Genomic DNA, 27,490 nt, shown 5'->3' with positions numbered 1-27,490 from the left:
GAAAAATAACATGTAGCATTTGCCTTAAATAATAGTTCACACTGTACAAATGTATATCTTTTGCCGTTTTTATTAAGCCTAGTTACATAACTCTTCTAAATGACTACTTTAAATGTTTGTTGTTATTCGTAGAGTAACAATTTTTTTCTATTTTTCCTTTCCAGGAAATGTATTCACTCTGATTTAGCGTCTGATAATTGTGTGTCATCACAGAACTTCTCTGTGCCATATGGTGGTAGCAAACGTGTCAAAGGGCTATGACTATGAACTGAAAAATAACCCAACTATGAACAGATCATAACATCTCATTCTGTTGGTTAGTAAGTGAGTTATTTCGATCTACCACCAGATCTATACATACACCTCAGCATGTAATTTTACCGATTGCAATCTGGTTAATCAGCTTAGACCATTGACTGATAATAATTACGGCACTGGATAGCTAGCTACCTTTAGAAAGCCGATGGTCGCTTGGTTCATGACGTGGGACTTTGGATTTGAGTCATACGAGGCCCGTCTCCAAAAGTAAGTAAACTGATTCTCACATGAATAAACTAGTAACGTAGCACCTTCATGGTGTATATACGCACATATGCTCACTCTGGTTGCATGTTCAAATTTTTTTCAACGGGATTGGTTGAATCAGTCGTGAACTAGTCATGTTTATGTTGCCGAATTTCATAACCACGTTGCGTTTGTGATGGATGACAATACGGAACAAAGGTGTGAACAATACGGTCGAACTCTGTGTGAAACTCAGCAAGCTTGCCACAAAGACATTTCATTCTTTAACTAAAGCTTATCGAGACGTCACTCTATTGTGAACATCTTTGTGGTTCAAGTATTTTAAAGAGGCCCGATAAAATGTTGACGATTATTCTCGTTCTGGAAAACCTCGTTGGCAAATGAGAACAATGTGAGGGTGGTATAACTTACGCCAGTGTAGTGTTAGGATGATATTTGCATATGCAGAAGAAATGGGATTGGATAAAAAAGTTGTTCATGGTATTTTAACAGGTAATTTGCATATGCAAATATTCTTTTCAAAAATTGTGCCGGAAAATACGATAACGCGCCAGTTCACACTGCGCTTTGAGTAATAAGACAGTTTATGGAAAACAATTCCCGTACTACCCAAAGCTCAGATCTATTTCCTTCCACATCTCCCTATTCACGAAGTTAAAGGGTTATCATTTCGGGACATCATAAAACACAAAACAAAAGAAAAAAGGAACCCGAAGAGCTGTACACTTAAGGAAAACTTTTTTCGGTAATGCTATGAACAATAGAAGTTGGAGGAAGTTCACATTTCGAAGAAGATAACTTACTGAGAAGATGTCTCAACCAAGAAGGTCGATGGTTTTCTGGTGTATAGTAAAGACATCAAGAAACATGATGATAGACGTGATGAGCTATTAAAGCTTCATCAGAGCGAATAGTACAACGCTAAACAAGGAAAATGTGAGTTTAAAACAACTTTTCTTGGATTTTTAGGCCACAGTTTGAAAAGTGAACAAGTTAACCGAGTTCCAGATAAGGTATATGCATAAAAGCTGGCCAATCCTCTCCGAATTTCAAGAGCTTGAGAATATACATCACTGGCTTTCAAAAAGCCTCTATTGATCAAAAGCTCTTTATTTTGTCATTTTGCTGCTAAAAAACAACTTTTAAACATTAACATATGTTTTGGGCTTCAGAAATATCATTCGGCACGATAATGAATACACTATTGTATTAGTAGTGTAGTATTCATTGGCAATAATCGTGAAAGATATATTAGCAAACAGTTATTTTCTTTACTGGAAATCCACATGAGTAATTTTATAAAAACCAAAATGAGGTACGTCGTTTTAAAGAAATTCGCTTTCTTATACAATTATTTTAATAAATTTGAGTTTGCATTCAAAGTTACATAGATAAACATATTCATATTCCCACCACCTTATTATCCACATTCCTATGGTTAAATAGGATAGTGTTAGGTTAGGTTAGGCTTGGTTAGGTTGGTTATTTTATGTGGAATCTCAAATAAATCAACAAGGAAAGCGCTGAGGACGTTTATTCTAAACATTTAGGACAACCTTAGCAACAAACAAACTACATAAATGGTACATAATACTTTGACATCCACATTCATATATTCTTCGGCGTCTATTTAAAAATTGTTTATCGTTCTGTTGAAATTATACGCATCATTTTAATATATAATATGCATTTCGTTTGAAAATGTAATTTTGCGTCATATTGTTTTCTAACCCTTCCTTTTGGTGGATTAATCGACACAATTATGAAAAAACGTTTTACTAGATATAAAAGAGGAAACATCTTTTCAACTATTCAAGAGACTTGTACACTTCATGCCGGTGTGTTTTACAACTTGGCATTAGAACTAGTTCCCGGTCCCCTGGCTTGCGGTCGCACGACCCTGCTGCAAGGAACGTCAGTAGTCGATGAGACGTAATCTGAACTTGTTTATTTGCTGTGGTATCAAGTGTAGGCTACAATCTCACTATTGAGTCATGTCTGGTATGTTTGAAAACTTACTTAAGTAGTAGTTTATGTGTCCACTAAGTGTTTCAAAATAACGCATTTTCCATTGCTAACTTAAGTTTTTTTCTATAATATGTAATAACAGTGATTTGCCACAAATTATGTAATGTATGTATTTGGTTTGTGTTATGTGTGTAAATACAAGTTATTTATTCACTAACATCTCACAAAACAGCATCAACTGGATTGGAATTATTTTACAACATGTCGAAATAATGACTAAGTTCTTTGTTTAAAGTTTACTTTTGACGATGGGAAGATTGTGAAGGAAACAGGATTTTCAGTCGAAGATGGTTGGTCAATGAATGCAGACGTATTGTGACCTGTATTATGTAGTTCAGTATTAATAATTAGTGTTGTGTTTAGTTTTTTAATAAGTGCATGTTTCAGAGTTAGTGTAGTTGACACACAACATGGTGGTTGTGATTCCTGACTTGAACGTATCCCACGTTCTGGTACGATTTTTTTAAATTTTAACATACTGTAGTTTGTAATTAATTATGTGTTAGGTTAGTTATTTACCTGAAGAAGAGACCAGATCGCAGGTCTCGAAACGTAGTGTTATTGATTTTTTTGTATAACTGAACGGTGGCAAATGTCTGGAAAATCCTGTTTCCTTCACAATGACTAAGTGAATAACTTCAGTAATTTTTTTTTTCCGGTTCAACGGGGTTCATTAGATTCATTAATGATTTCAATAAATGTATGGGAACAATACAAAACCACACACAAAATAAAAACTAATAAATAATAATATATGAAAAATAAAATTAAAAAATAATAATTCATTGATAACTACTTCAAATATTGCAAGGACGATGCAATTAAGTAATGTATTATAAACATTAAATAGACTATACCAAATCAATAGACTAATTTAATCATAGCGTTAAAATTTGAGAAGTACTTAATAGAATACCAGTTTAATTCAATTCAATTTTTCGAGGAGGTTTATGAGATGACACGTTACTTTTCCAATTTTGTAGTTTACGAAGATTAATAATTACGGTACTTATAAACTAAAGTTGATTAATCCAGCCAGTTGTAATTAATTATACAATATGTTTGTCCTATCTACGGTATGTGATGGTGAACTAAACATAGTTACGCAATATTTGCAACACAAGACTACATTCCATATCGACACAAGCCTATCATTTTTAGTTTTGTACCCTTATTTTAAAAATAGCATAAAATACTCTTACATTTAAAATTGACTGTTGGACTCGATTGAACCTTGACTGACAGTCTTGTAGACTGACGCTGTCGAATGCCCGAACGTGTACGCACAATCGGCAGGCATTATGGGCATAGTTTTTCGCAAATTATCGAGGTCGCTGATCTTTTACGGTGACTGGATATAACCTTAATTTTATCATCTCCGACGCAATTCGCTGTTCTTTACCATTCCTATTAAAAATGTTTATTCCAGTTAACTACTCAGCTATGGCGCTTGGTAAGTTTGTTTCCCGTACATGTATCGTACCTATGGCATGGTACGGTTAGGTGTGTATATGTACCTGCAGAGAGGATATATGTTGGTAGTGCATTAGATTTTGTGGATAGGAAAATATTTTTAATTTATAGCCTCTTAACATAATGTTTTTGGAGACAAAAAAGTCAGAAATGTTTTGTTATCACTTCACGACTAATAACAGGTATTTTAAGTAGGAAATTTAAGACTTTTATAACAAGGCCCAAATTAAAACTTCTAAATGTAAGTGTCTTATAGATTCTGGGAATTATATGTTTTGTTCATTTATGGCTTAAGGAAATGTTTAAAAAGTAACACGTTTTATCATAATTAGTTTCTTAAGAAAATTAAATAAAAACACATCTAATAAACATAAAAATTTAACTCTTGCTCCAGTTATATATCATGTAGCCTATACATTTAAAAACGTTAATACCCTGACTTTAACAGTTTTTATTTGAGCCGGATTATTGGTCTGATTCAGGTTCCTACCACTCCTCATTGAATAATTAACAAATGCCTTATTTTAATATACGTTATGACCAACATTATTGTTTCATGAATTGAAAAAAATAATCGAAAATGAGCTGTACCATTTGGAGATGGGTGTGGCGTCTATCTTGATTGTACTGTAGCCACATTAAAACAATGTTAAACTTAAATACTTATACGCTCTTATTTTCTGTAGTAGAATTATGTGAGATTCCCAATTTATACATTTTACATGAACACCTCCAAACTCTTCAGCTGTTTCGTAACCGTATCGTCCTCCCCGTTTTATTTATAGGTAGTATTGATCGCTTCGATTTCCAATTATAAACTTTGCTTAGCAGGCTTTACCAAACCATTAAATTGTGTATACAGCAGATTGTTTTTGAGACTGATTTCCCGAAGTTTCGAAAAGTTTCACAAAAATATATAAATTATTTAAAAGAAAGTAGGCTTTAAATAACAGAACAATTTGAATTAAAAAGGGGAATTATCATCATGTATATGTAGGTTATTAGATGAATAGATATTATATTCATGCGAATGTGACTAAGTGCATGTGTATGCTCTAACAGGAGCAGCCCAGCCCGAGAATGGAGATGACGCCTTCAAACCACCAAGAGCAGGCTCTGAGGAGCACTTCAGGTAATATAGTGATTGTCCTACTGATAGTACAGATGGTATTGATAAATTATAATTTATGAGTTTGGTGCAGCACAAATACTCAAGTTAATAAACTCAGAAGTAAAATACAGGGAATCTCACAATCACACCATACATCTGAAATTTAACATCAATTTTGATAAATAATTAAACCAATGATATTTTATACCACCTGGCTAATAGACTGAATTTTTATTAAACGTCTATAATTCATTTATGGTTTAATTTAAAGTAGTGTCGATTTAAATGGACGATTAATTTAAATTGGCTGGATTTTGTTCAATACTAGAATAAATTAATTTTATTATGGTTTTTTAAAACTTTGCAATTTATAATTTTATGTTCACAAAAATCGATATAGCAGCAAAATACTTAAAAAAATAGTGTATCCTGGAATAATATCTTAGGGTCAGGTAAAGAATGATCGATAACATGTATTTTAATTACTATTCTTAATATTAGACAAATAGCTATTTCAAATAGTACTGTATATGTAAAACATGATTTTATAATGTTTAAAGACAAAAATGGAAACATAAAAAGACGCTATGAAAAGCTAAATCTGAAAAATTAGTAATTAGCAGCCAATATCATTGTAGATCAGTACCAATAAGATGTACTGTTACACTTTATAAATATAAGATATATTATATTATTTAACGCTGTGTTTAAATTATTAAATGTATGAACGGTTTAGCCTGCAACCTATTTCAACGTGGTCTAGTCTATGGTGGATTGAGAGTATATTCATTAATGTGCTGAAAACACTGTTTGTCCCGTGTATACTGGTTGGATAAATATAGCTGATGTCAATGAATCTACTATTGATGACGAAACTACATGTGCTTGCATGTCATTGTGTGCTAAAATATCAGACGGCATTTAACGCTTACAATTCGAGTGATTAGCTCTAATAATTGTACTTTTTAATACAGTAGTTTACTTAGTTTTTTAATAGAACGAATATACACAACGCCAACTAAAGTAAGTAAAGCAATAGAGACAAACTTATGTATAGGTATACGCTTATTCTTCCAGTATTTTGATAGCGACCTCTGTAAATAATCAGATGTAGATTGCGTCTAAAGTTTCATAACGGGTTAATATTACAAGTATGACTTTTAAACTTTTTTCTGAGTAACTTTTTGCACTACCATTTGTACGCATTGATTGGTTAACTAGCTTGTAGCTTCCATTACTTCCGTATATACGATTGGTGGATGATGTAAATATATACAACAGCTGTAATTAATATAGTATGTAAATATAGTTATTTATCGATATTGCATGCAGTTCATTAGTTTAAGTACTATGTAGATGAACAATTAACAATTAACCGATTTCGGACATTATCGTTTCGCTATATTTTTTGTTTTGAAAAGAATTTCTATAAGACCTTTTGATTTGCAAGCGTACAACTTTCTAAGAGTTAGTTTAGTTATGTTATTTATTGATAATCCAGCTTTTTCAGAAGGAAACTATTGATATAAAAAAACTATTACGTTAGACACGTTAATTTATACTACAAAATAATACTACCTACAAAAGAACCACATAATATATGAACTAATTAACAAACAAGGCTTTTAAGAAAACAAAATTTAGTAACTTGTATTTGAGTGTGTGTTTATGTGCGTGGGCATGAATGTGAGAAGGACTAACGGAATAGCAGACACATTACTTAAGCTTTGAATGAAGACACAGGCGGCATGTAGAAATCAAATTCTGCAGTTTCCTTCCACTCTATATCAGCTTTGAAATTCCATAGTGCAGAGTTTAGTTGTTATTTTTAATCACTATAATCGCAATAACACCTTCTGCATTTGGTTCCACTAGAAAAACAATGGTCTCTTATTTCCTGATTACGGAAGAATTGTACCGGTAACAAACGTTTTCGAAAATTAAAACTAATTAAAAGAAACTTTTTGCAAAATCTTTAACGTGTTAATCATTTGATTCATAATGTATATTTTAAGAAATAGGAAATTTATACCGTCGTAACAAAACAATGTATCTTTGTTTTGCACACACACACACACACACACACACACACACACACACACACACACACACACACACACACACACACACACACACACACACACACACACACACACACACACACACACACACACACACACACACACACACACACACACACACACACACACACACACACACACACACACACACACACACACACACACACACACACACACACACACACACACACACACACACACACACACACACACACACACACACACACACACACACACACGCACGCACGCACGCACGCACGCACGCACGCACGCACGCACACACACACACACACACACACATTTATATTTATATATGAGATCCTACTTCATTCAAAAAGCGCTTCCTTATAGTAATATCCTGGTTTAGGTATTTCCGATGCCAGATCTGTAAAGTCTACTGCACAAAAACATCTACTCCCTTATATACAGCATCACAATATCTTGAGAATTTCGTCAAAAAGTTATTTATCATTCATATCAAAATTGAATTATATGTCACAGCTTATCAAGGTCGTAGACATTTCTGTTTCATAGTGAAATTTCGAATATCGAAAAACAAACATATAGGTTTTCTAGGGGTTCCAATCCTTTTCCAACCCCAATAGGTGTTTGGTCTGCTGAAAAATGTTTACTTAGTCTGTTGAGAGTATATAACACATGTATTTAAAATTTCATCTTCCTCAAAAATTGAGTAGTTATAAAATCAAAAATATATTTTTGAAAATAAATTGTTCTTTTAAAACTCTAAGATATGTAGTAGCTTACGTAAGGATATATACATATATTCTGTCTCATAACTTTATTCTATTTCAAACGTCTTTGAAATTTGATATGGGCACAACAGCTGATTTACTACCCCTTAACTACAGCACCTGTTTTGTCGTCTGCTTCCCTCCCTTTCCACTACGAGCAACAGTATCCACCCTTGTTGTTAGAGCCTGTCAAATAGATTGAAATGTAAAGGTTAAGTTATCGTGTCCATTTTATTTCGTTATTATATTTCATAATATAATAGCCATAAAAATATCCACAATGAATTTGAAGAAATAGCTTTAATTTGTTAGAAGCGTTAACTTAAACTATGAAGAGTAAGTAAATAAATCTGTGTATATGTTACTCTAGATAAAATTTAATCCAAATCTGGTTTCTTCACTTTATATACTGTTTATGAAGTCGAGTACGTTTTCAGTCTTTTGTTTACTCTCATTTACATTTATTTATATTTTCAACCTTAGCATGTAGGGATAAAGCAATTTTGATTTTTACAAACACGTTTTGTGATAAATTACTTAGTAGGCTATTCTATGTTTTTAGAAGTATAACAGAAAATTTTAACTCATGAAAAACTACGAGATATTTTATAGGTAAAATACACACTTTTTATAAAGTTGTAAAAACCTATGTAGGCCTAAAGCTCTCAAGTTAAAAACAGTATGTATAATTAGAGTATTTAAAGTGACAAGACTATTATACAGAGTGTTTAATTTATCACAAGAAAGAATATTTTGTTAATAAATCAGACATAAAAGTCAAGAAATATATAAAGTAATGGTATCAATTTACAATAACGTGACCATGGAAAGGTATGTTCATTTTTTTTTTCCTGAAAACTACAATTTTTCCTGAAAACAATAGTGAAGAAAAAATTCGTCGGCAACGAAAATCAAAGGAGTTACGATTTTTTGAAATCCTCTGAAAACTCTGTTTTTGACAGTACCTCTGGCAATTTTACTGAAATGATGGCGTTAATCCTGTCAACGATGCCTGCCCGCTGCGCAGTGCTGCGCACTGCTTGCTCTTTTAGAAAAAAAAATTAACTCGAGCTTGCAAAAGTCGAATCCCAGATCACGTGATGCCCCTGATCCTTAACCCTCCAAGTGTTGTTCGACAAAATTTTGTCGGTTATTTTCCATCTTTAATGCAATAATGCCCGAAAGGCATCAATATAATACAATGACATACTTTCCCCCCAGTTTATATGCACCTGTGATAATAATACTTGGCTATAAATGCCCAACCCATGAAAAAAAAGTCCATTTTTCATGGTCACGGTATTGTAAATAAATACCAAAGTAATTAATTTAATATCACTAAATAAAAACTAATGAAAGTATACCTGTGCAAATTGTTTTATACATGATACTCTGATATCACATAATCAATTATACAATAGTAAATAACAAGTTAGCATTGCTTCAGTAATATGTGCATTATTAATTTGCTGATAGTTTTTAAAGACTTAACGTCTTAAATATTTCTTTAAAATTTCAAATTGTCATTTCGGCCTAGTCGGAAGAAGTAGTAGATTTCGTAACAACGAAAACATTATTAATTTATTATCGTGAGATCTACATATAATCAATATCTCATAAACTGTTCAAGATAAATAAAAGTAATTACATTTTAAAAATCACAAAAGTTTTTAGATATGTTATAAGCATTGAAGAACACTTTTTATTTTTCTCTAGGTTTAAAAATAACAGAGATGTGAATTTTTTAAAGTTTGAATGGTTGCCATATTGAAACAAAATGGCGTACCAAGCTGCCCAATCAAGTTAGCCGAATTATTAGCAAGATCAACTTCTTTACTATTTCAACTTGTTTGGACATTTTTTGGGACAGTTGCTGTTTTCACAAGCCATGTTATGTAACTTTTAATATATATAAAACTTGAACTGCGGTAGTTTTGGGTTCTGGGGGTCAAGTTAGATGAAGTAATTTAGAAAGTCGTCTTTGGTGCTACTATAAGGACAATTGCAATTAGCCTGATTTGAAATTCAAAATTTACCTAAAAAGTCAGTTCTAGTAGTCGGCTTACTTTCATCTTTTTAAACAAAGGACATCTCACTGTATTATCTGTAATATTTTGACATCCACCTTCTTTGAAGTATGAATATGGTATTGATATTATGAGGAATGCTGGTGATCATTGAAGAAGTTATGGCATTTTGTTTATTTTTTAATATGTTTAAACAGTAAAACTATGTGATACATTAGCTTCCTCCTAATATGAAGTGGCTGCATTCTGAACTCTGATAAGGGAGCTTTCACATACCTACTACCACATAGCTACTCACATCATAGTCTAGATGTGAATCTAGAATACAGATTTGTAGACCTGGATTTAATTTTCTTTACTATCTAGATGTGACCCTGTTCGTGAGAACATCAAATGGCTGACTGGTACTTCACAGTTAGCCAGACAATAGTTTTGTGCGTGTTGACCAGCATACAGAGAATTAAAATTAACCCCTTGTAGATTCAAGAACATCCTAGACTAAAAAGGAATTTATTACGTTTGTGTGTCAGATGGTCAACTGAGAATGAGGTAGAAGTCACAACCTTACAAAAATAATAGATCCGTCTTACTCTTGGAGAATAGTTCCAAGTATGTGGTGATTGTCGATTTGATACTCTTCCTATACCTAGTGTAAGTGAGGATTACACACTTGATTGTAACTTAGTCTGTTGCATTAGTTTCAATATACCCTATTTGCATTTATCGTGGTTTATGTGTCTCTTTATGGAGATTGAAACGGTTGTTTAGTAAAATTTTAAATTATCATGGGTTGTAAGCTTTAGACAACATTTGGATGGATTAGGATGCCAAGAGCAAAAAGAGAAAATTGGATACCATAGAAAGATGGGGGCTTTGTGGAATTAGAAGGTTAGGAAGAAAGACATCTGCCAATAATTTATTAGTATTAAGCTAAAATTTTTTGTTTGAAGAAATTCTGTTTACACAGGTCTAATTACAATTAAAATTATTAGTCAAGAACATTAGTTTTATACCTAGCAAATGTAACAACACAGTAGAAATAAGGAGAATGTTTGAAAATGTATATATTTCTTTGTGAAAACTGATTTATGCCTCCAGATTGCCAAAGTTCAATTTTGTAAAGGTTTTATTTAAAATTAATTATTTTTGTTTTTTATTCAATATAGACCTTCCAATTAGACCTTCACCGTAGCGTATGGGTAAGGTTATAACTCTTTTAACTGTGAGGTTGAGCAATTCAATTTGTGAGCAGGTCAATTTTGCAAATTGGTTTGGATTGCTTTCCCGTAAAAATGTTATGTTTGATAGTTATTCCCTCAATGGTAGATAGCACATATGTAAAATAAAACGTTTGTCAATAGAACATACTGGACTTTCATCCTATTGTTATGATTTGATTTAAAACAAATGTCTTTTTTGTAACCAAAACTAAAACAATCAAAAATAAAATGATTTAACCCTTTGAGGAGTAATGACGTCTTGGAACGTCACTAGGTTCTGTTCCATAGGAGTAACAGCTGAAACATGAAAATATACAACATAATTTTTTGATTACATATAAAAATGTACAAAAGTTGGAATGTTTAAATTTTTTTGTGATTTACAGGTGATTTACAAATTGTTTTGGTGTGAAATTCCTCAAAACAAGAGTAAATACACAATGCTACATTGCAGTCTGGGCAGTGAAATGTGGTATCCTTCCTCTTCTTTTCACGGGTGGTTGTGTTGTAGCATACATAACACCTGTTTTGAGCTTTCCTTGCTTGACCTTCAGGAGTAGTTGTTGTTTCCAATAGATGGCGTGTGCCATATGTACCAATCTTATGGTCCGCTCGAGAAATAAGATGGTTGATAATAATGTCTTATTTGCCGATTATTCTGCCTCAAAAATTACACTACCAACTATGGTTTGGTTTAAAATTAGTTTTAAATAACTATATGGTTCTAAATGGATGCAAATAAAACGAAAACAAAAGAAAAAAATCAATTTCGTAACAAACAATAAATGACGTTTCTGGAACGTCACTACTCATTTTGACTTGGTTTTCATTTGACGTTCTGGAAAGTCATTATTATTTTGAAGCAGTTTCCCGTACTACTCAAAGGGTTAAAAATACATCAATCTCCCTTTTTAGTCAATACAGTCAATTCCTTGGAAGAATTGAAGAATCCCCTTTTGTATGAATCATTTCCTTTCTGTACTCTTGTAATATTTCACATCTATGTCTTTCTCTTTCCTTTCTTTTCTATAAAAGTAAACAAATGTATTTGAATATGGAACAATTTTAATAATATATATGTGAAAAAAAATCAGCAACAGTTCCTTTATATGCTCTTGCTTATTTTCCGTAAAATAAAAATTTGAATTGAACGATAGTAACTTAAAGGCATTGGCAATAATATTATTTAAATTGTCAAATTACATATAAGTTACTATTTAGTACTATTCAATATGGATTAAAAGAGATTATAGTTTATCGTTTTCAAACTATAAGTAAAATTAAACTTCATATAAAAGTCCTGTATCGTTGGATAGTGCCGTCAAGCCGTTGTGTTGTACTTAGCTTGAGCTCAGTGTGAGATGTCATCTCGCCAGCTGGCATAATGCCAGCTTGTCAGGGCTATTGTAGGTCAGTGCCTCATACCCGACACCAAGACTTAGCAGATTGAATAGCATATTCACAGAATTTACCAGTTGAAAAACAAGAGTATTAACGTATAGGTTGTTGATTGGATTTAAATAATATTTATTGTACATGCCAAGGGACATTTAATCTAGTAGGCTCTTTGACCTTCTTAATGGTCCTTTTTATTGGTCTTGGCAATGGCTATAGTTAGGTATTTGCCAAATGGGAGGGGGAATTTAAAAGTTTCATTCATAATTTGTTTGGAAAGAATTTTCAATGTTTGGTTGTCCCAATCTTTAGTTTTTCAGTATTAGTTTACATGATGAGAATGAAAATGAGATTGAGAATATCTTTATTTGCAATCTTTGAGATTATAAATAGTGTCATAAATACAATAGCATGAGGGGAAGGATTTTTGCAGAAATTCTTCTAGCATTGTAGAATTGGCGTTCTATAAGCCATTCATGTTGAGCGGTCTTCAATTTCATTCCTCTTTTGGACAACAGGTGAGGTTGTAGAGCTTCACACCCATGTACAAAGGTTTCCGCTCTTAAAGCCTCAGACGATGTGCTGGAAGGTTGTAGAGTTCAGCATTTCTGGTATTGTAGTGTGATGATTAAAGGGATGGTGGTAGAAATCATGGAGTTGAAAAACTCACTGTTCTTAAGGCTGAGGGGGTTTACTATTAAGAAACAGAGGAAGATAAGGTAAGAGGCTTGGGGCTGAATGAATTGGATCCAATAAGATAGGCATGGATTTTGTTATCATTTGGATATAGTAATTAATCCAGAGTTCCCAAATGTTATTTAAAGACAAACCAACAAAGTTTGAAGATGCCACCATTTTGTAAACCACCTAAAGGTTAGGATAGCAATATTCTGTGATCCAGAATCAATTTTTAATTGATCTTTAGTTGTCAATGTGTTTGAGACATCCATTGAAACTGAGATGAGTGGTTTAATTTTCTTTTAATTTCTCTTATGACATCGTTCATAGATCAGGAACCTTTCCAAAAACATGTTGGGAGATTAGAACTGAGTGACAGAGGATCAGTAGATTTGGCATTGAGATGAAGAGTCAGCAGAATATTGCTTGCTGGACTGTCCTTTGATCTTGAGCACCTTCAGGAGTGAATTGAAAAACCTTTTCCTGAGCCATTTGACAAGAGATAGATAGACCAAGAAAATTAGTGAATTTGCAACGGTCTGCAACTAAATGGGAAGTTATGGTTAAGGGAGTAAAAAAGATTGCAATACTGAAGGCAAAGCCATACTCTTCTCAGTCAAAAAGATATAGGATTTTGAGGCAGTTGGGGATAATTGGTGAATTATGTATAAGATAAATGCATTGCAATGTGTAGTTTTAATATTATCTATTGATTCGTAAAAATAGGTTTTAATTAATAGCACTAGTGAGTGGGAAAACATTAATGTCTATTTTGTAGTGTTGGTTCCATAGATTTGTATAATCTTCTAATTATTTTGAGTCATCACCCACTATTATCATTAAGCATGCTTGGGATAACTTACATAATGTTTAATTAATTCAATTAGTTTCAACTGGTCAATAATTTAATTAAAATACCATTAGTGGTTGAGTTCTTTATTGTTAAATGCTTTGGCAATTTCAAGTTAGTTTTACAAAAATACAGGATCAGATTTTAGTGTATTCAAATTTGGCATCTTTTTCTTTTCAGATCATTTGCCTCCTTAAAGAACCAAAATCTTGAGTGCCAACCTTTGCTCAACAGTAAGTACTTCTCAAAAGTGTTAACTTCTGTCACTAGACACATATTACTTTAACCATATTCACATATATGTACATACAATTTGTTAAAAGTAAATTTAATAAATATTTATTAACCAATATTTTAGAGTGTGCAATATTTTTTGTGGCGTACTATATTTTACACTAAAAGTTCTCTTATTCTTAGTGCTAGATTATATATTATTGTGACATGAATACCATAAGAGAAAGTAAAGACGTTCTTCGGTTGACCATCTAACACATATCACTATCAGTATCGTATCATGGATCTTTCTGACTTATCTAATGCTGCGGTTTCCAAATTATGTTCCTTGTAAAAAAAATTACGGTTGCCTGTAAAGTCGGTTTTACGGGCGAAGATTTTACGTGACAACGTCTTTTTCTCGGTAGAATATTTATTGATATGAATATTATTAAATTGCACAATAGGAACAAGGAATTGAATGAAAATAAGAATTGCACAAATTTTAACTATAGAAATATATTTTGTTTACTAAAACATTGTACATAATTTGAAATTAATTAAAATTTGTTATTGTAAATGGTAAAGTTGAATAAAACATTTACTAAAATTGGAATTTGAAATTCTTGCTAAACACAGTTAAATTCTAACTCCGCGAGTGGTGATTGGTCGGTTTAGTTCGTTTGTTTGGTCGCACTGTTATGACAGGTTAGAGGTTATAATTTGTTATTTTAAATGTTTGACTAGCAATACGCGCTGTTTCTTCTCAATCGACTGAATTACGATTGATTGCAGAGTGATTTAAACTAATAATTTACTTAACACTATCAACATTTGTCAATAGTATGACATAACCTATAAACTCAGTTTTCTCAACTTTTGTGTCAATCTAACAATTAATCAATCAATCATAGTTTACGATAATGAAATATCAGTGTACAATTATTTACCTTTATTGTTGTAGTTGTTGTAAATGACGAATCTAAGCACTCCACATTTTCACGAATAAACATAGTTATCTGCTTTATCCCGTGCGGCGGACCCACAGTTATCTGCTTTATCCCGTGCGGCGGACCCACTGGACGGGCATCGTAACGTTACCGGGCGTTACACTTTTTCATGAGTGACTCCGAGCCGCAACCTAATTTAAGACGTTGTCACGTCAAAAAATCTAGTCCAGGAGAGAGTGCCAACCGCCCCACAGACGGTCAGCGAAATCAATTTTGTCAATAAATAAATTAGAATTTTATTGCCAGCTTTAAATTCAAGCAAAGTGAAACCCACTATATTAAATTATATTAATTACTAAGGACAAAGTTATCATACAATAAAATCCAGTAAATCTAAAAAAAAATTAAAAGACAGACAAAATAATTTAAATCAACTGTTGTAACTTAATATAACGTAACAGATATCTTATAAAATTTCACATTGGCAGTTCTTTGGATTCAAAGATTGGATAAATTACTTTTTGGAAATAGTAGTACATGAAAAATATAGAAGATTTGTGACAGTTAACAATTGTAATTTTTTTTAAAGAGGTTTGCAATTATCCAATTTGTGAGAATCTGTGATTACTCTAACAACCTTTTTGGAAGTAGCAATATCATTTTAATTTGATTACTATTGCCCCAGAGTAAGACTTCTATTGCCAATGGCGCAGTGTAGTGGGTACGGCGGTTATCGCAAGATAACCAGGTTAAGCAACGCCGAGCGTGGCTGCTGCTTGGACAGGTGACCGCTGAGCGATCCTGTCCTTGCAAGCGGCCCGCCTGCCCGGCCATTGGTGGTGGTTCGGAAGTCACCTTTAAGCCGTTGGTCCCCAGGTTAAGTGTTAGAGAGGGCTTCTTAGCCCTAACTTCGCCTGGTAAAATAAGACATTCTTTACTTTTTTTTTTTTTTTTACTTCTGAGTAAAAATATAATGAGTAAAAATATAACTCGAGACAATGTAGCTGAAATGTATGCTACATGAGACTCCCATGAAAGTTCTTGATCAATCTAGACACCAACGATGAATAGTAATGCAACGATTGATTTCAGTACTGTGAATAAGAAATTCGCGCCAACTAGGCTGTCTTACCTATTAGTTAGAACTCACCTTATAAATAAAATCTCTAATAGTATTCCTTACATATTATGGTATTATATTTAAGTAGTAAAGTCTATTTTACTTTAATTTACCACTTGTAACTGCTCATAAGTTGGAAATATAAGCCTTTTGAGAATTAGTTTTTCTATTTTTAACAAGCAATTGTGTCACAGCGGTATATGTTCATTGTCACAGAAAAGGAAAGAAAGTAATACCCCGATTATATACTAAAGTCTATAAGAGCACTGAATTAGGTTATGAGTTCTGTACAGACCAAACCAGGCAGTGTGATGCCTAAAGAGGGGAGAGTGACAGTTCTAAAAGAAAAGGTTGATAGTGAGTGCTGTGTGTTTAACAATAAGTAGAGTTTTGACTACTTTATGGTTGAAAATGACACTGCTTTGTGTTTAATTTTGTTATATAGTTAAATTATAGACTAGTACCGAGCAGAATATATGTAATCTTTGAAAAATATATGCATCTCAATGTGAAATCTTTATTGAAAATAAATATTAGAACGATGCTGCTGTTGTAAAAGCTGTAAAAGTCACCAGTTTGTAGATGCCTGAAAGAAATTTGAGTGGTATTCGATTGCTTTTGATGAGTCAATGGATGTGTCAGATTTGGCGTAATGTTATGTGAAATGTCTCAATTTAAAGATATAATTAATAAGCATTTAGGCTTCTTAATGTCATTTTGAAAGTGTATACTTTTTAAATATTTAATTGATGAAATAAACAAAAGTTTTTCCTGAGCTGTTCCTTGCATCCCAGAATCTAGACATTTACGGTTAGTGATGTGCCGCTCCTTGACATCCGTAAGGTTGCCCAGATTTAAGTGACACATCAGTTTTTGCTGTACCCAGTGATAGATTCAACTGGAAGGTATAAACCAGTCAGAAGTGATCCCTGCTGGGTTAGTAAGATATGTTTGGAATGCAGTTAAAAATGCTGGAATTGAGAAATCCACGGAATTCCAGTTTCATGTTCATCACCAAGTCTTGTGCAGAAAGCCTTGAGAATTTAGAAGTAATGCAAGTTGCTTCTGGGACAATAAATGATGTATATTAGGTCTCAAGGTCTGGAGCATCACCCGTTTAAGAGTTTTCTTTTAGAAATCAAGAGTGAATGTCCAGACGTGCCATATCATTGTGAAGTATGTCGGCTAAGCAGAGGAAATTTGATGGAAAGATTTATTCAACTATGCCAAGCTATTGACATTCTCATGGTTTAATATGCCAAGTCCGTATGAGAGCTTTCAGATGAACAACAGCTTTGGGAGCGTGCATTTGTAGTGGATCTCACCAATCATCTCATTAGTAGGCCTATGAACTTGAAACTTTGGTCAGATTCTGTTATATGCCCCCAACGCTTAAACTTTTTTCAATGAACTTAGAACGTTATAAAACGATGTAGTTGAGTGACAGAACTAACATTCCATCAATCAACAAGCATTTCCAGGTATTGCGATCGGTATTGTTGTCGCTGTTATCTTATCTTTCTCGAGAATCCCAATTACGGCAGGCCGTGCGGCATCAGATGATTATGTAAGATTTTTTGCACGGTACATAATTGCCTTTCCATTACAATTTAATTTATATTTCTGATCAGCCCCTCTAGAATTTGATATTTTACTGATAGGTACTATCTCGAGGGATGTTTTTCTTTTGTTGACATCCTTCGGTGCTGCCCCGCGCTGATGGCCGGAGGCACTTGCATTTTGGGTGGCGGAGTGTGATCAAGAATAAAAACAAGTTTTATGTGTTATTTTCAATAAAGAGTAGTTAGTTTTTGTTTGGTAATGTTTGTTTTTGTTGAATTTTTGTGTTTGGAGAAATGTAGAGGTGTGTCGATATAATACGTAAGTACACTTTTTTCTTAGCTAGTAACCAATTGTAATTCATTATAATCATCCGTAAATTAAAAATTAGCGTTGGGGGCATAATGTTTGTTCTGTTACTCAACTACATCGTTTTATAACGTTCTAAGTTCATTGAAAAAAGTTCAAGCGTTGGGGACATATAACAGAATCTGACCGAAACTTCAAAGCAAAAATTGTTTCTGAACGATTTGTCCCAGAATGTGAGGTTTTAGAATATAACTAGCTCTCTTTGAAAATCAATTGTGGAAAACAATTTCTTTTTTTAACTTGTAAGAAGTTCATAAAACTGCGTCTTTCCCGTCGCATTGTTTACTTTATATGATTGGGAGGAATTTCATTCTTGGTTTGCTGACTTTGATGATGCATTAATTAACATTGGAAAATATAAAGCTGTTAATATAAAATTAAAAGTTAAGGTTAATCTGCTACAAGAATGCAGATTAAATAGATGGACAGATTTTACTGATATGTTTTCAAATGTACTCCGTTAATACACTTTATTAATGTATTATATTGAATATTGCAAATTGTCAATCAGCAAATTGTTACATATCCAGAATCTAAACTTTTCCATTGCTGTGATGACTTATAAGAAACAAAAAGTATTTGCAAATGCAATGTTATCAGTTTATGCATCAATAGATATTTATGAACAAACCTTCTTGAAAATGACTTATGTGAAATTCAAGTATAGAGTAAACCTTTCTCACAAACACCTAAAATCTACATATTATAACATAGCTACGGTAGGAAAGATTGATTCAACTTGAATATTGAATTTAGTTCCAATTGACCTTCCTTTTATTGCATCATCTGGTATCTTGATTCTGTCAAACTAAATAATTGAAATTTTAGACGTCATATTAATCAGTAAATTCTTGACTCTAGTATTTATGGCTTTCATTTGGTTTTTAAAAATGCAGTTATCTCTAAATGCTGCACTACGCTGAAACGAATGCAGTAAAAAACTTGAGACTTCTCAGTTCACTTCAGATCTTACAGTCTGCAGTAACAATACAGGATGGGTTTCAAAGATGAAGTTTTATTTCAATATCCTTTACTTGAGTGAATGATGCTAGAGAAAATTGTACTGTTAATGTTAAGAACCTATAGATGTTGGGGCCAAGTATCCTGGAGCATCAAAGAGTGGGAAGATTATTTCTGCAAATGATCATGACTGACTTTATCAATGCCAGTGATCAGATCATGTCTTCCATTGGAAACCATACAGTGTGTAACCTGCTGTCAAGAAGTAAGATGGCATATGAAGCAAAGATGATGTTTTCATGTAATGAGCACATCTTAACTTCTATTTTGGTAAAGAAGGTTGTGCTGTTCATGTTGATGATGCGGAATCAATCCTAAAGAAGAAAATTGGGACAGAATTGTAGAAAGAGATTTCTTTAAAATACTATAGTATTTATCAGTGATGCTAGAGACAAGGTTTTGCATAATGCTCTGATTTGTACTCATCTGGAGAGAGATTTTGGACTTAATTTCAGAGTGTAAAATTGATGCTGCTCTTAGAGGCCTTTTAAAGGCACCCAAAAGTGATCCAAAATCTTTGAGACTAGCTAGATTGCTATATTTGAGGAATATTACTATTGACCACAAATGACCATATAGATGCTAGGGTAGTTTTGTACAAATTCAATATGAAGTGTAGAAGTATTATTTTCCAATCAAGGTAACTTTTTTAAATTTAGAGGAATAAATTAGATTAGTGTAATGAATTGGCATTTGTACACAATTAATATTTATTTTCTAATTAAGACACTTGGAGATATTTATCTGCATGTAGATGTCTTGTTTTTCTGTAAACAAAACAAAATGGTCAATATACCTGGTTCTAATAGATAAGACATTATTGTAACAAATAGATTATTAGGTTATTAAATTTAATTGCTTGTTTGAATATAAAAAAAATCATTCTTAGTATGTATTCTGCAAAGTTAAAACACTCAATATCACTTTAATTAATCGAGGCAGATACATAAATCAAAAGATATGTTTTAGGTTGTAACTTTAAGATGTTATTATACTTCCATAAAAAGCTAAATGTGTAGAACGTTTTTGTTAAATAATTGTGTTTCTTTAACTAAAACCATTTTTGATTAAAAATTAAAAACATTAAATTGTTTAGTTAGGTATTTACTCTTCTACATATCAAATTTGTTTATAACAGTCCTTTTTCATTCATGTCCTGACTAAGATTAACATTAATTTATATATTCATACATAAGATCACTTACCTTGAAGATTTGTTCAAAAACCACTTTTCTTAACTGGTACGTTCAAAATATATTTCTTCACTTATATCTGAGCTTCAATTTTTTAGATCACCGTACTACAGTCTGTAATACATATGGAAAAGGTAGTAAAGAACTGTGTCAGTTTCAATATCAAAACTACTCCCACCCCATCCTAATGAGACTAAGTGTGACCTTGACTCTGAGTATGGTGCTACACTACATAATATCAAAGTCAGTAGTGTACCTAAACTTCATTACTGTGTCAAAAGTTGTTCTTACTAACAATAGTAAGCAAAATAAAGAATTGTTTATTCTATATTAAATAATAAAAGAAAAAAATCTTTACAAATCAATGTGTACTTTTATGGTCGATTCATGCTATCATGTCTTAGGTTATATAATATTTGAATTTTAATATTCTTCATTATATTATTTTTAAATATATGTTTCAGGAGACTTAACCTACTTAAGCTTACCAGTGACAATGCTATGGTCGTTTGTTTTCAGCTGAATGATGTTTGCACTTGATAATGTTATCTCTTCAAGTACCCCCTTTCTAGCAGATGGTTATTTAAAAGTACACTCAGTTATCTCCTGCTGAGATTAAACATTAGTTTTCTGCGGCACAAATGTTGAGGTGGTTGCTATTGATTCCATGATTTATGTTAGTTATGTGATTGATATTTGTACTTTTATGGATCTTAAGTTACGTCAGTGATAAATGAGATTTTAATTTCAGAATTGTACAGAGAGATCAAATCATTTGATAACGTGTATTTATGAATTTAATTGATAAAACAACTTTATTGGTACAAAACAATACTATTGGAAAATTCAAAATTTAATCTAGATAGTATGTAAAGGTAGTCAATACATCAAGTATTGATGAAGCTGAAGGGTTTGCATCTTACATGCTCTATACTGATAATTAATACATTTTTATCAAAACTTATTCCACTTTTAGTTTGAATTATTCACAATTATTACTTAAGAACGTAAGGTTTCAATTTAAGGATTACACTGATCTAACTTTGCACTGCTTTAATATTAATTAAACTAATTAGTATTCATTAGAATGCTGTTATTAAAGTGCATACTAGTAAAGTATTCTGAATTCTTTACTAAACTGACAATGAGAGTATATGAGTTAAGTACTTGTGCCTAAAGTGATATGTTATTTTGTCTGCTGTAGCAATGGGGGAACACTGTCGCGTCTACCGCAGACGTTGGGTCATGCTCTGCCTGTTTGCTCTGTGTTCTTGCGCGAACGCTACTCACTGGATCCAATACTCCATCATAGCGAACGTCTGCATGTATTACTACGATGTAAGTGCTCTCTACATCAACTGGACCTCCATGATATACATGGCAGTTTACATCCCTCTGGTGTTTCCGGCATCGTGGATATTGGAGCGGCAGGTGAGCAATAAAGAATTTGAGTTCAGTAATCTGTGGATGAGTGTCCTAATGCTCTGGGAGAACATGAAACCACTAACTCTACTCAGTGGCACAGTTTTTTTTTTTAAATAAGAGAAGTACTACTCTACATTGACACAAGAGTTTGGCTCTCAATGTATCTGGGGGGTTTATGAAATTGTTCACTCCCCTTAAAATACGAGGTAGGAGTACGTCACACCATGTGTCACACAACACGGCTTTGTTGAGATTACTTGCAAAATTTAAAATTTATAGCACATTTCATTCCTGAGATGTCCTGTGGATAGACAGACAATCATACAGAAAATAAATGTTTATATTCCCCCTGATATACAAAAAAAATATTGTATCAGCCTTCAATGATGCTCAACCAAATTCCATGGTTGGTCATGCATCATTACAGTACTTATTCTTGTCTATGTAGAAATAAAGTTATGTAGAATGTAACCAGATATCTCGAGAAAGATTTCATCATTACACTTTGAATTTTGCATGGAACATCATTTCTATATAGACAAGAATGAGTTCTATGGCGGTGCATGTCCAACCATAGAATTTGGCTGAGCTTCATTGATGCCAATCACTCAGTAAGCTAACACTCATCTCATTTCTCGTTTGTCCGTCAAGAGGATGTAAACATTTATTATCTGTGTGATTGTATGTTTGTATATCTGTTTGCATGAAATCTAGAGAATGAAATGAGCTACATAGATTTGAAATTTTGTATGAAATCTTAGAGAGCCTGTTAAGAAACATGTGGTGTGACATACTCTTACCTTGTAAAAGTACTCTTCACAAAATGTATTACGTCATTAATTAGAGATTAAACTTGGTCTATATAAATATTTTCAAATAACATTGAAAACTCACTATTTTGGTACGAGTTGAGATTACTTGTTATTTTCCTGCTCCAGTTACACTGTATGTTAATGTGTTACAGGGACTGCGAGTGTCAGTGATACTAGGTGCGGCGATGATGTGTGTAGGGGCCTGGATCAAAGTGTGGACGGCACAGCCGGACCAGTTCGCCCTCACCTTCCTCGGTCAGCTGATTGTCGGTGTAGCGCAAATGTTCACTCTGGGCGTCCCTGCGCGCCTTGCTGCCATCTGGTTTCCCCAGCATCAAGTATCAACAGCATGTGCCATTGGAGTCTTTGGAAACCAGGTATTTCTTTAAATCACGTAATATTTTAAAATAATTGCGATTAATTACCTTTTACAACAGTAAAAAAAAACCTCAAAACTTGTTGACTGTTTCTGTTTCAGTAAGGGTGGGATTTTTTACAAAAAGTTACTCTCTTTTTTAAAGTAGATAAAATATGCAAATGTTTTAGACCAATTGCAGCTCTGTAAATCTATGAGTAATAGAAAGTCTTTTTCCCAAAAGTTAAAAATTTTTGTTTTAATCATTTGTTGGCTAGAATATTGGCTCAAATGCTCATCCCATGGGGGAAGTCATATGAAAGGAAGTATGTAAAAATGACTACACTAATAAAGCAGTCAAGCTGAGAGGATGGGAGATTGTAATCTCAACTTGGATACCATGAGGAGCATGCTTTCTTATTTTCACTCTGTAGACCACTTCCTACATGCAAAGATGAACATCTATAGCTATACATAAGGTATACAAAAGATAAAGTGGTTTTGTATGTTCCTAGTTGGGGATTGCCATCGGGTTCCTGGTTCCCCCGGCAGTGGTGGATGATGTCAAGGACAAGGAAGTGATCGGAGAGCAGCTGCACATGTTGTATTTTGGCATGGCTCTTGCAGCCTCCATCGTACTGTTACTGCTTGTGCTGTGTGAGTTTCAGTAATCAAATTGTAGAAATAATTAGATTTTACTTCCATCTAAGTTACTCTGTTCCACTCCCATGAGCAAGTAAAATTCAGTACAATTATGAAAGGTACATTGCTTTTGACAGAGAAGTGAAAAAGTATTCAACCAAAGTTAAATTCCCAATGTAAACATAATGTGTCTGGTAGAATAAAGTAAATTAAAATACACTGTATTTAACCCTTTGAGTGCCGCAGCGTTTTGCTATATGGTATGCATAAAATGCAGAGCGAAAATGCCTGATTCTGCAAGGGTCTGGTTAAAAATTCATAACACATTTATTTGGTAAATTGTCTTGGGTTTTGGTTTTATTTTTTAGATAAATATATTTTCTTTATAAATATAATACATTGATCACTTATTTAACGTTTTTATACAAATAAAAAAAAATCATTAACAAACACTTTATGAGCAAGAACATTTAGTTTTTTATTTTGACACAATTTAGTGTTATTGAAATATTTTATTTTTTCACTTTTAGTTATTCTATCTTATACTCCATTTCATTCTTTACAAAAAGACATATAAACATTTTTTTATACTTATAAATAAAGTTTGGAAAATAAATATGAAAATATGAACCACTATAAAACTAGAAATTTTCTAACCTAACCTAACACTCTGTGTATTGTCTACACTGATAAATGCCTGCAATACTAGGTCTTCATTGTCAGCAATGTTTTTACGACTCATTGTTTATAAATATCACTGAACAAACATAAAAACTATATAAACGTATTTAGTAAAGTACTAGATGCTTACGATCGCCGTAACTCGCGGCCGTCATTGTTCTACTTACACACAGACTAGAACAACATACACAAACGAAATAATTTGAAGATACTAACACTACAAACCTATTTACACTTAAAAGCTTTCAATATCATTTGTGAAATTAACAGTAGCGCAAACAAAACACGTGACGGCTCGTCCGCGTAGGGGTCGATTCTAAACGCGACTGACGCGCTCACTTTACAACCGCCGTAAGAATCTGAATCTAACCAAAATGCAACAAAACCTACATCAAAAATTACGTTGAAGCCTTTGGAATGCGTATGTATAGTCATTGAGCCAATTTAGATAAATACCATATAAAATATAAGCGCTACTGCAAAAGTCGCTAACAGTGATTCTGGCATTTCTTGCATATAATGTGGGATCGCTGACAGCGATGCTCCGGCACTCAAAGAGTTAAAGAGAATAAACATCAAATGTGACCATAAAGTGAAAATCTATCTTTGTCAGATTATAGAGCACCACAAATATTTAAGAAGTTATTTTTAAAAGTTTGTCGAGGTTACCTCTGTTTAGTACTAGTTCAAGAATGAAGTATTTCTTTCACTCACTCAGTGACCGTTTGGTTAATGAGGTGGTAAAGCATTAATTGTTCACCTTGTGAGGTGTACCAGTAAGAATCAGAATAGTGAAGTTGTCCAATATATGCTCAGGCATTATTAAAACTATAAATGATAAAACTGTGTAGTCTTTTAACAGAATGTAGACAGTCAAAATCAGTCGGGATTAAATTTGAAATTATGATGAGTTCTATTATGGACTTTGTTCAGCAACTGAAGTTAGGTGAATAGTTTTTGGTACACTAGACATAATTATCCAGAATGTGGTTATCCAACGAACATTATAAGGATCCTTCAATTTTGTTTTATTATTTATTCAATGGTATTCCAGTTCATAAAAAATGTTTTCCGTAATCCAATTGTTATTGGTATACATCCATTTTAGAACAGAAAGTTACTCAATTAAAACAGTTTAAGAATTGTTTTATACATTACTGCATAGCATGAAAATCATACTGTCAGACCACAAAAAGTCTTTCAAGAGTGATATGGCAGTGATAAGTCATAAGTGACTGCTTTTAGAAGCCAGACTGTTAGCGATGTTATTGTGTACACATCACATTATTATTATGCTCACATTATACTATGCGTTGTAAAATATGTGTTATTTTGTAAACGTTTCCTACATAACAAAATTAAACTATGAACTAGTGCTGTATGTAATATTATGCCATTAGCTTGCTTTCCTTTTAGTAATGATTACATTCATTTTAGGTTTTGGTAAAACCTATCACTATGATAAGTGTAAATGAAATGAAAAGCTAGTTTTGTTTTTCTGGAGAATTCAGCATGATAATATTATAGTTTTTATATTTCATTTAATGAATTATACTTGAAGTTATAAATAATTAAAGCTTATACTGTTTACTTCTCTTTAAATCAAAAGAAATTCTAACATAGGTTAACACATTTTCCTGTAACTCATACTCATTTAATACACATATAGCGTTGTTGCAGTGTTTGAAGCTCGCCCACCCCTCCCACCCAGCATGGCCCAGCTGATTGCACTCAAGAAGGCAGGTGAGGGTGAAGGGGGACACTACCTCTCTTCCATCCGACAGTTGCTGCAAAACCGGGACTTCTCCCTGTTACTGGTCAGCTTTGGACTCAACATCGGAGTATTCTACGCCTACTCCACACTTCTCAATCAGGAACTTGTCTCTTTCCCGGTCAGTTCTCGTTGTTTGGAAAATTTTATATTTTTAAGTAAGTCAGCAGTAGGATAATGAAATTGAGGTTAGTTTTAGTGGTGTTGTATCAAGGTCAAGGAACGCTACTGGAACTGTTATATTGACTCTTCTAGTTCATAGTTTGACGTTATACTAATCTATGACTGTATTAGTTGTTTACTAGAATGATCATGGTTTGGGTTCATTGATTATCAGTGTTGAGTAAAATAGTAAAATAGCACGAAAGAGGGAATAATTATTAACAATTATAAATTTGTAAATAAGTTCTGATGAATTAGTGGTAATATATAGGAAGTTATTAGTACTACACCATGAAAGATAAAAGTCCATAAATGAGGTGTAAAATTACATTTTAAAAGGTTTTAATACATTTTAAAAGGTTAAAGTTACATCTTAATAATACTGTACAGTTAGAAGTTGACAATAAGACTTTAGTTAACCCTCCATCGGGCGCTCACGGAGGTTTCCTTTAGGTTAGCGAAAAATGGATATCATAGTCGTTTAAACTGTTTTTATTTGTTTAAATATTCATACTGATTTAATTACAATGTAATATACTAATTTTTAGAAATTAAATAAAATTACTTCTTATGTAATGAATTTTTCAAATAAGAAATTCAAAATCTTAAAAAATGTTATTGTATAATAACAACATGATTAATTTTAAGGAATAATGCAATTAATTGTAAAAATGTTTAACCTACTGTAATAATATATGGAAATTAACTTAGTTTTTTAACTTCTTACAAAAACAACTTACTTCAATTCTTGAGATATTATACAATTGTAATGTCAATTATTACTCTGAAATCAAAATTTATTCTTTACTAAAACTTTTTTACACAGTACAAACAGTTTCAAAACATTTTCTTTCTGGTTCTTATAACGACAATGTTCACTCCATAAACAGTACTGAAATGTTCCCTTGCACACTGGTACTGTACTGACAAGTCTCTCGTCTTCATTCTCCATTTCACAAAATTCGAATGAAATATATTGTAAAACATAAAAAGAAACCATCACAGGTCACACATTTAGGCGCACACGGATTATTACTCCATAAAAACTAAACACAATAAGGCGCTCACGGAGATTTC

General features: G+C 32.8%; 1 protein-coding gene across 3 annotated transcripts in view; it reads left to right on the top strand.

Annotated features, from left to right (window-relative positions):
- Nucleotides 1–27,490, top strand: part of LOC124355166 (feline leukemia virus subgroup C receptor-related protein 2-like) — a 56,966-nt gene that overhangs the window by 4,613 nt on the left and 24,863 nt on the right. The window contains exons 2-7 of one of the 3 annotated variants that reach the window (XM_046806164.1): nt 5,089–5,158; nt 14,321–14,373; nt 21,770–21,996; nt 22,955–23,179; nt 23,673–23,814; nt 26,161–26,372. In XM_046806164.1, the coding sequence (XP_046662120.1) occupies nt 21,772–21,996; nt 22,955–23,179; nt 23,673–23,814; nt 26,161–26,372 (804 nt within the window). In that variant the 5' untranslated portion in view covers nt 5,089–5,158; nt 14,321–14,373; nt 21,770–21,771. Of the gene's footprint in view, nt 1–5,088; nt 5,159–8,130; nt 8,307–14,320; nt 14,374–21,769; nt 21,997–22,954; nt 23,180–23,672; nt 23,815–26,160; nt 26,373–27,490 lie in introns of those variants that run through there. The other 2 variants (XM_046806163.1, XM_046806162.1) reach the window with 2 other exon arrangements.

This window comes from Homalodisca vitripennis, chromosome 2, assembly GCF_021130785.1.
Source record: "Homalodisca vitripennis isolate AUS2020 chromosome 2, UT_GWSS_2.1, whole genome shotgun sequence".
Taxonomy (NCBI): domain Eukaryota; kingdom Metazoa; phylum Arthropoda; class Insecta; order Hemiptera; family Cicadellidae; genus Homalodisca; species Homalodisca vitripennis.
This window is presented reverse-complemented; position numbering and strand designations above follow the sequence as displayed.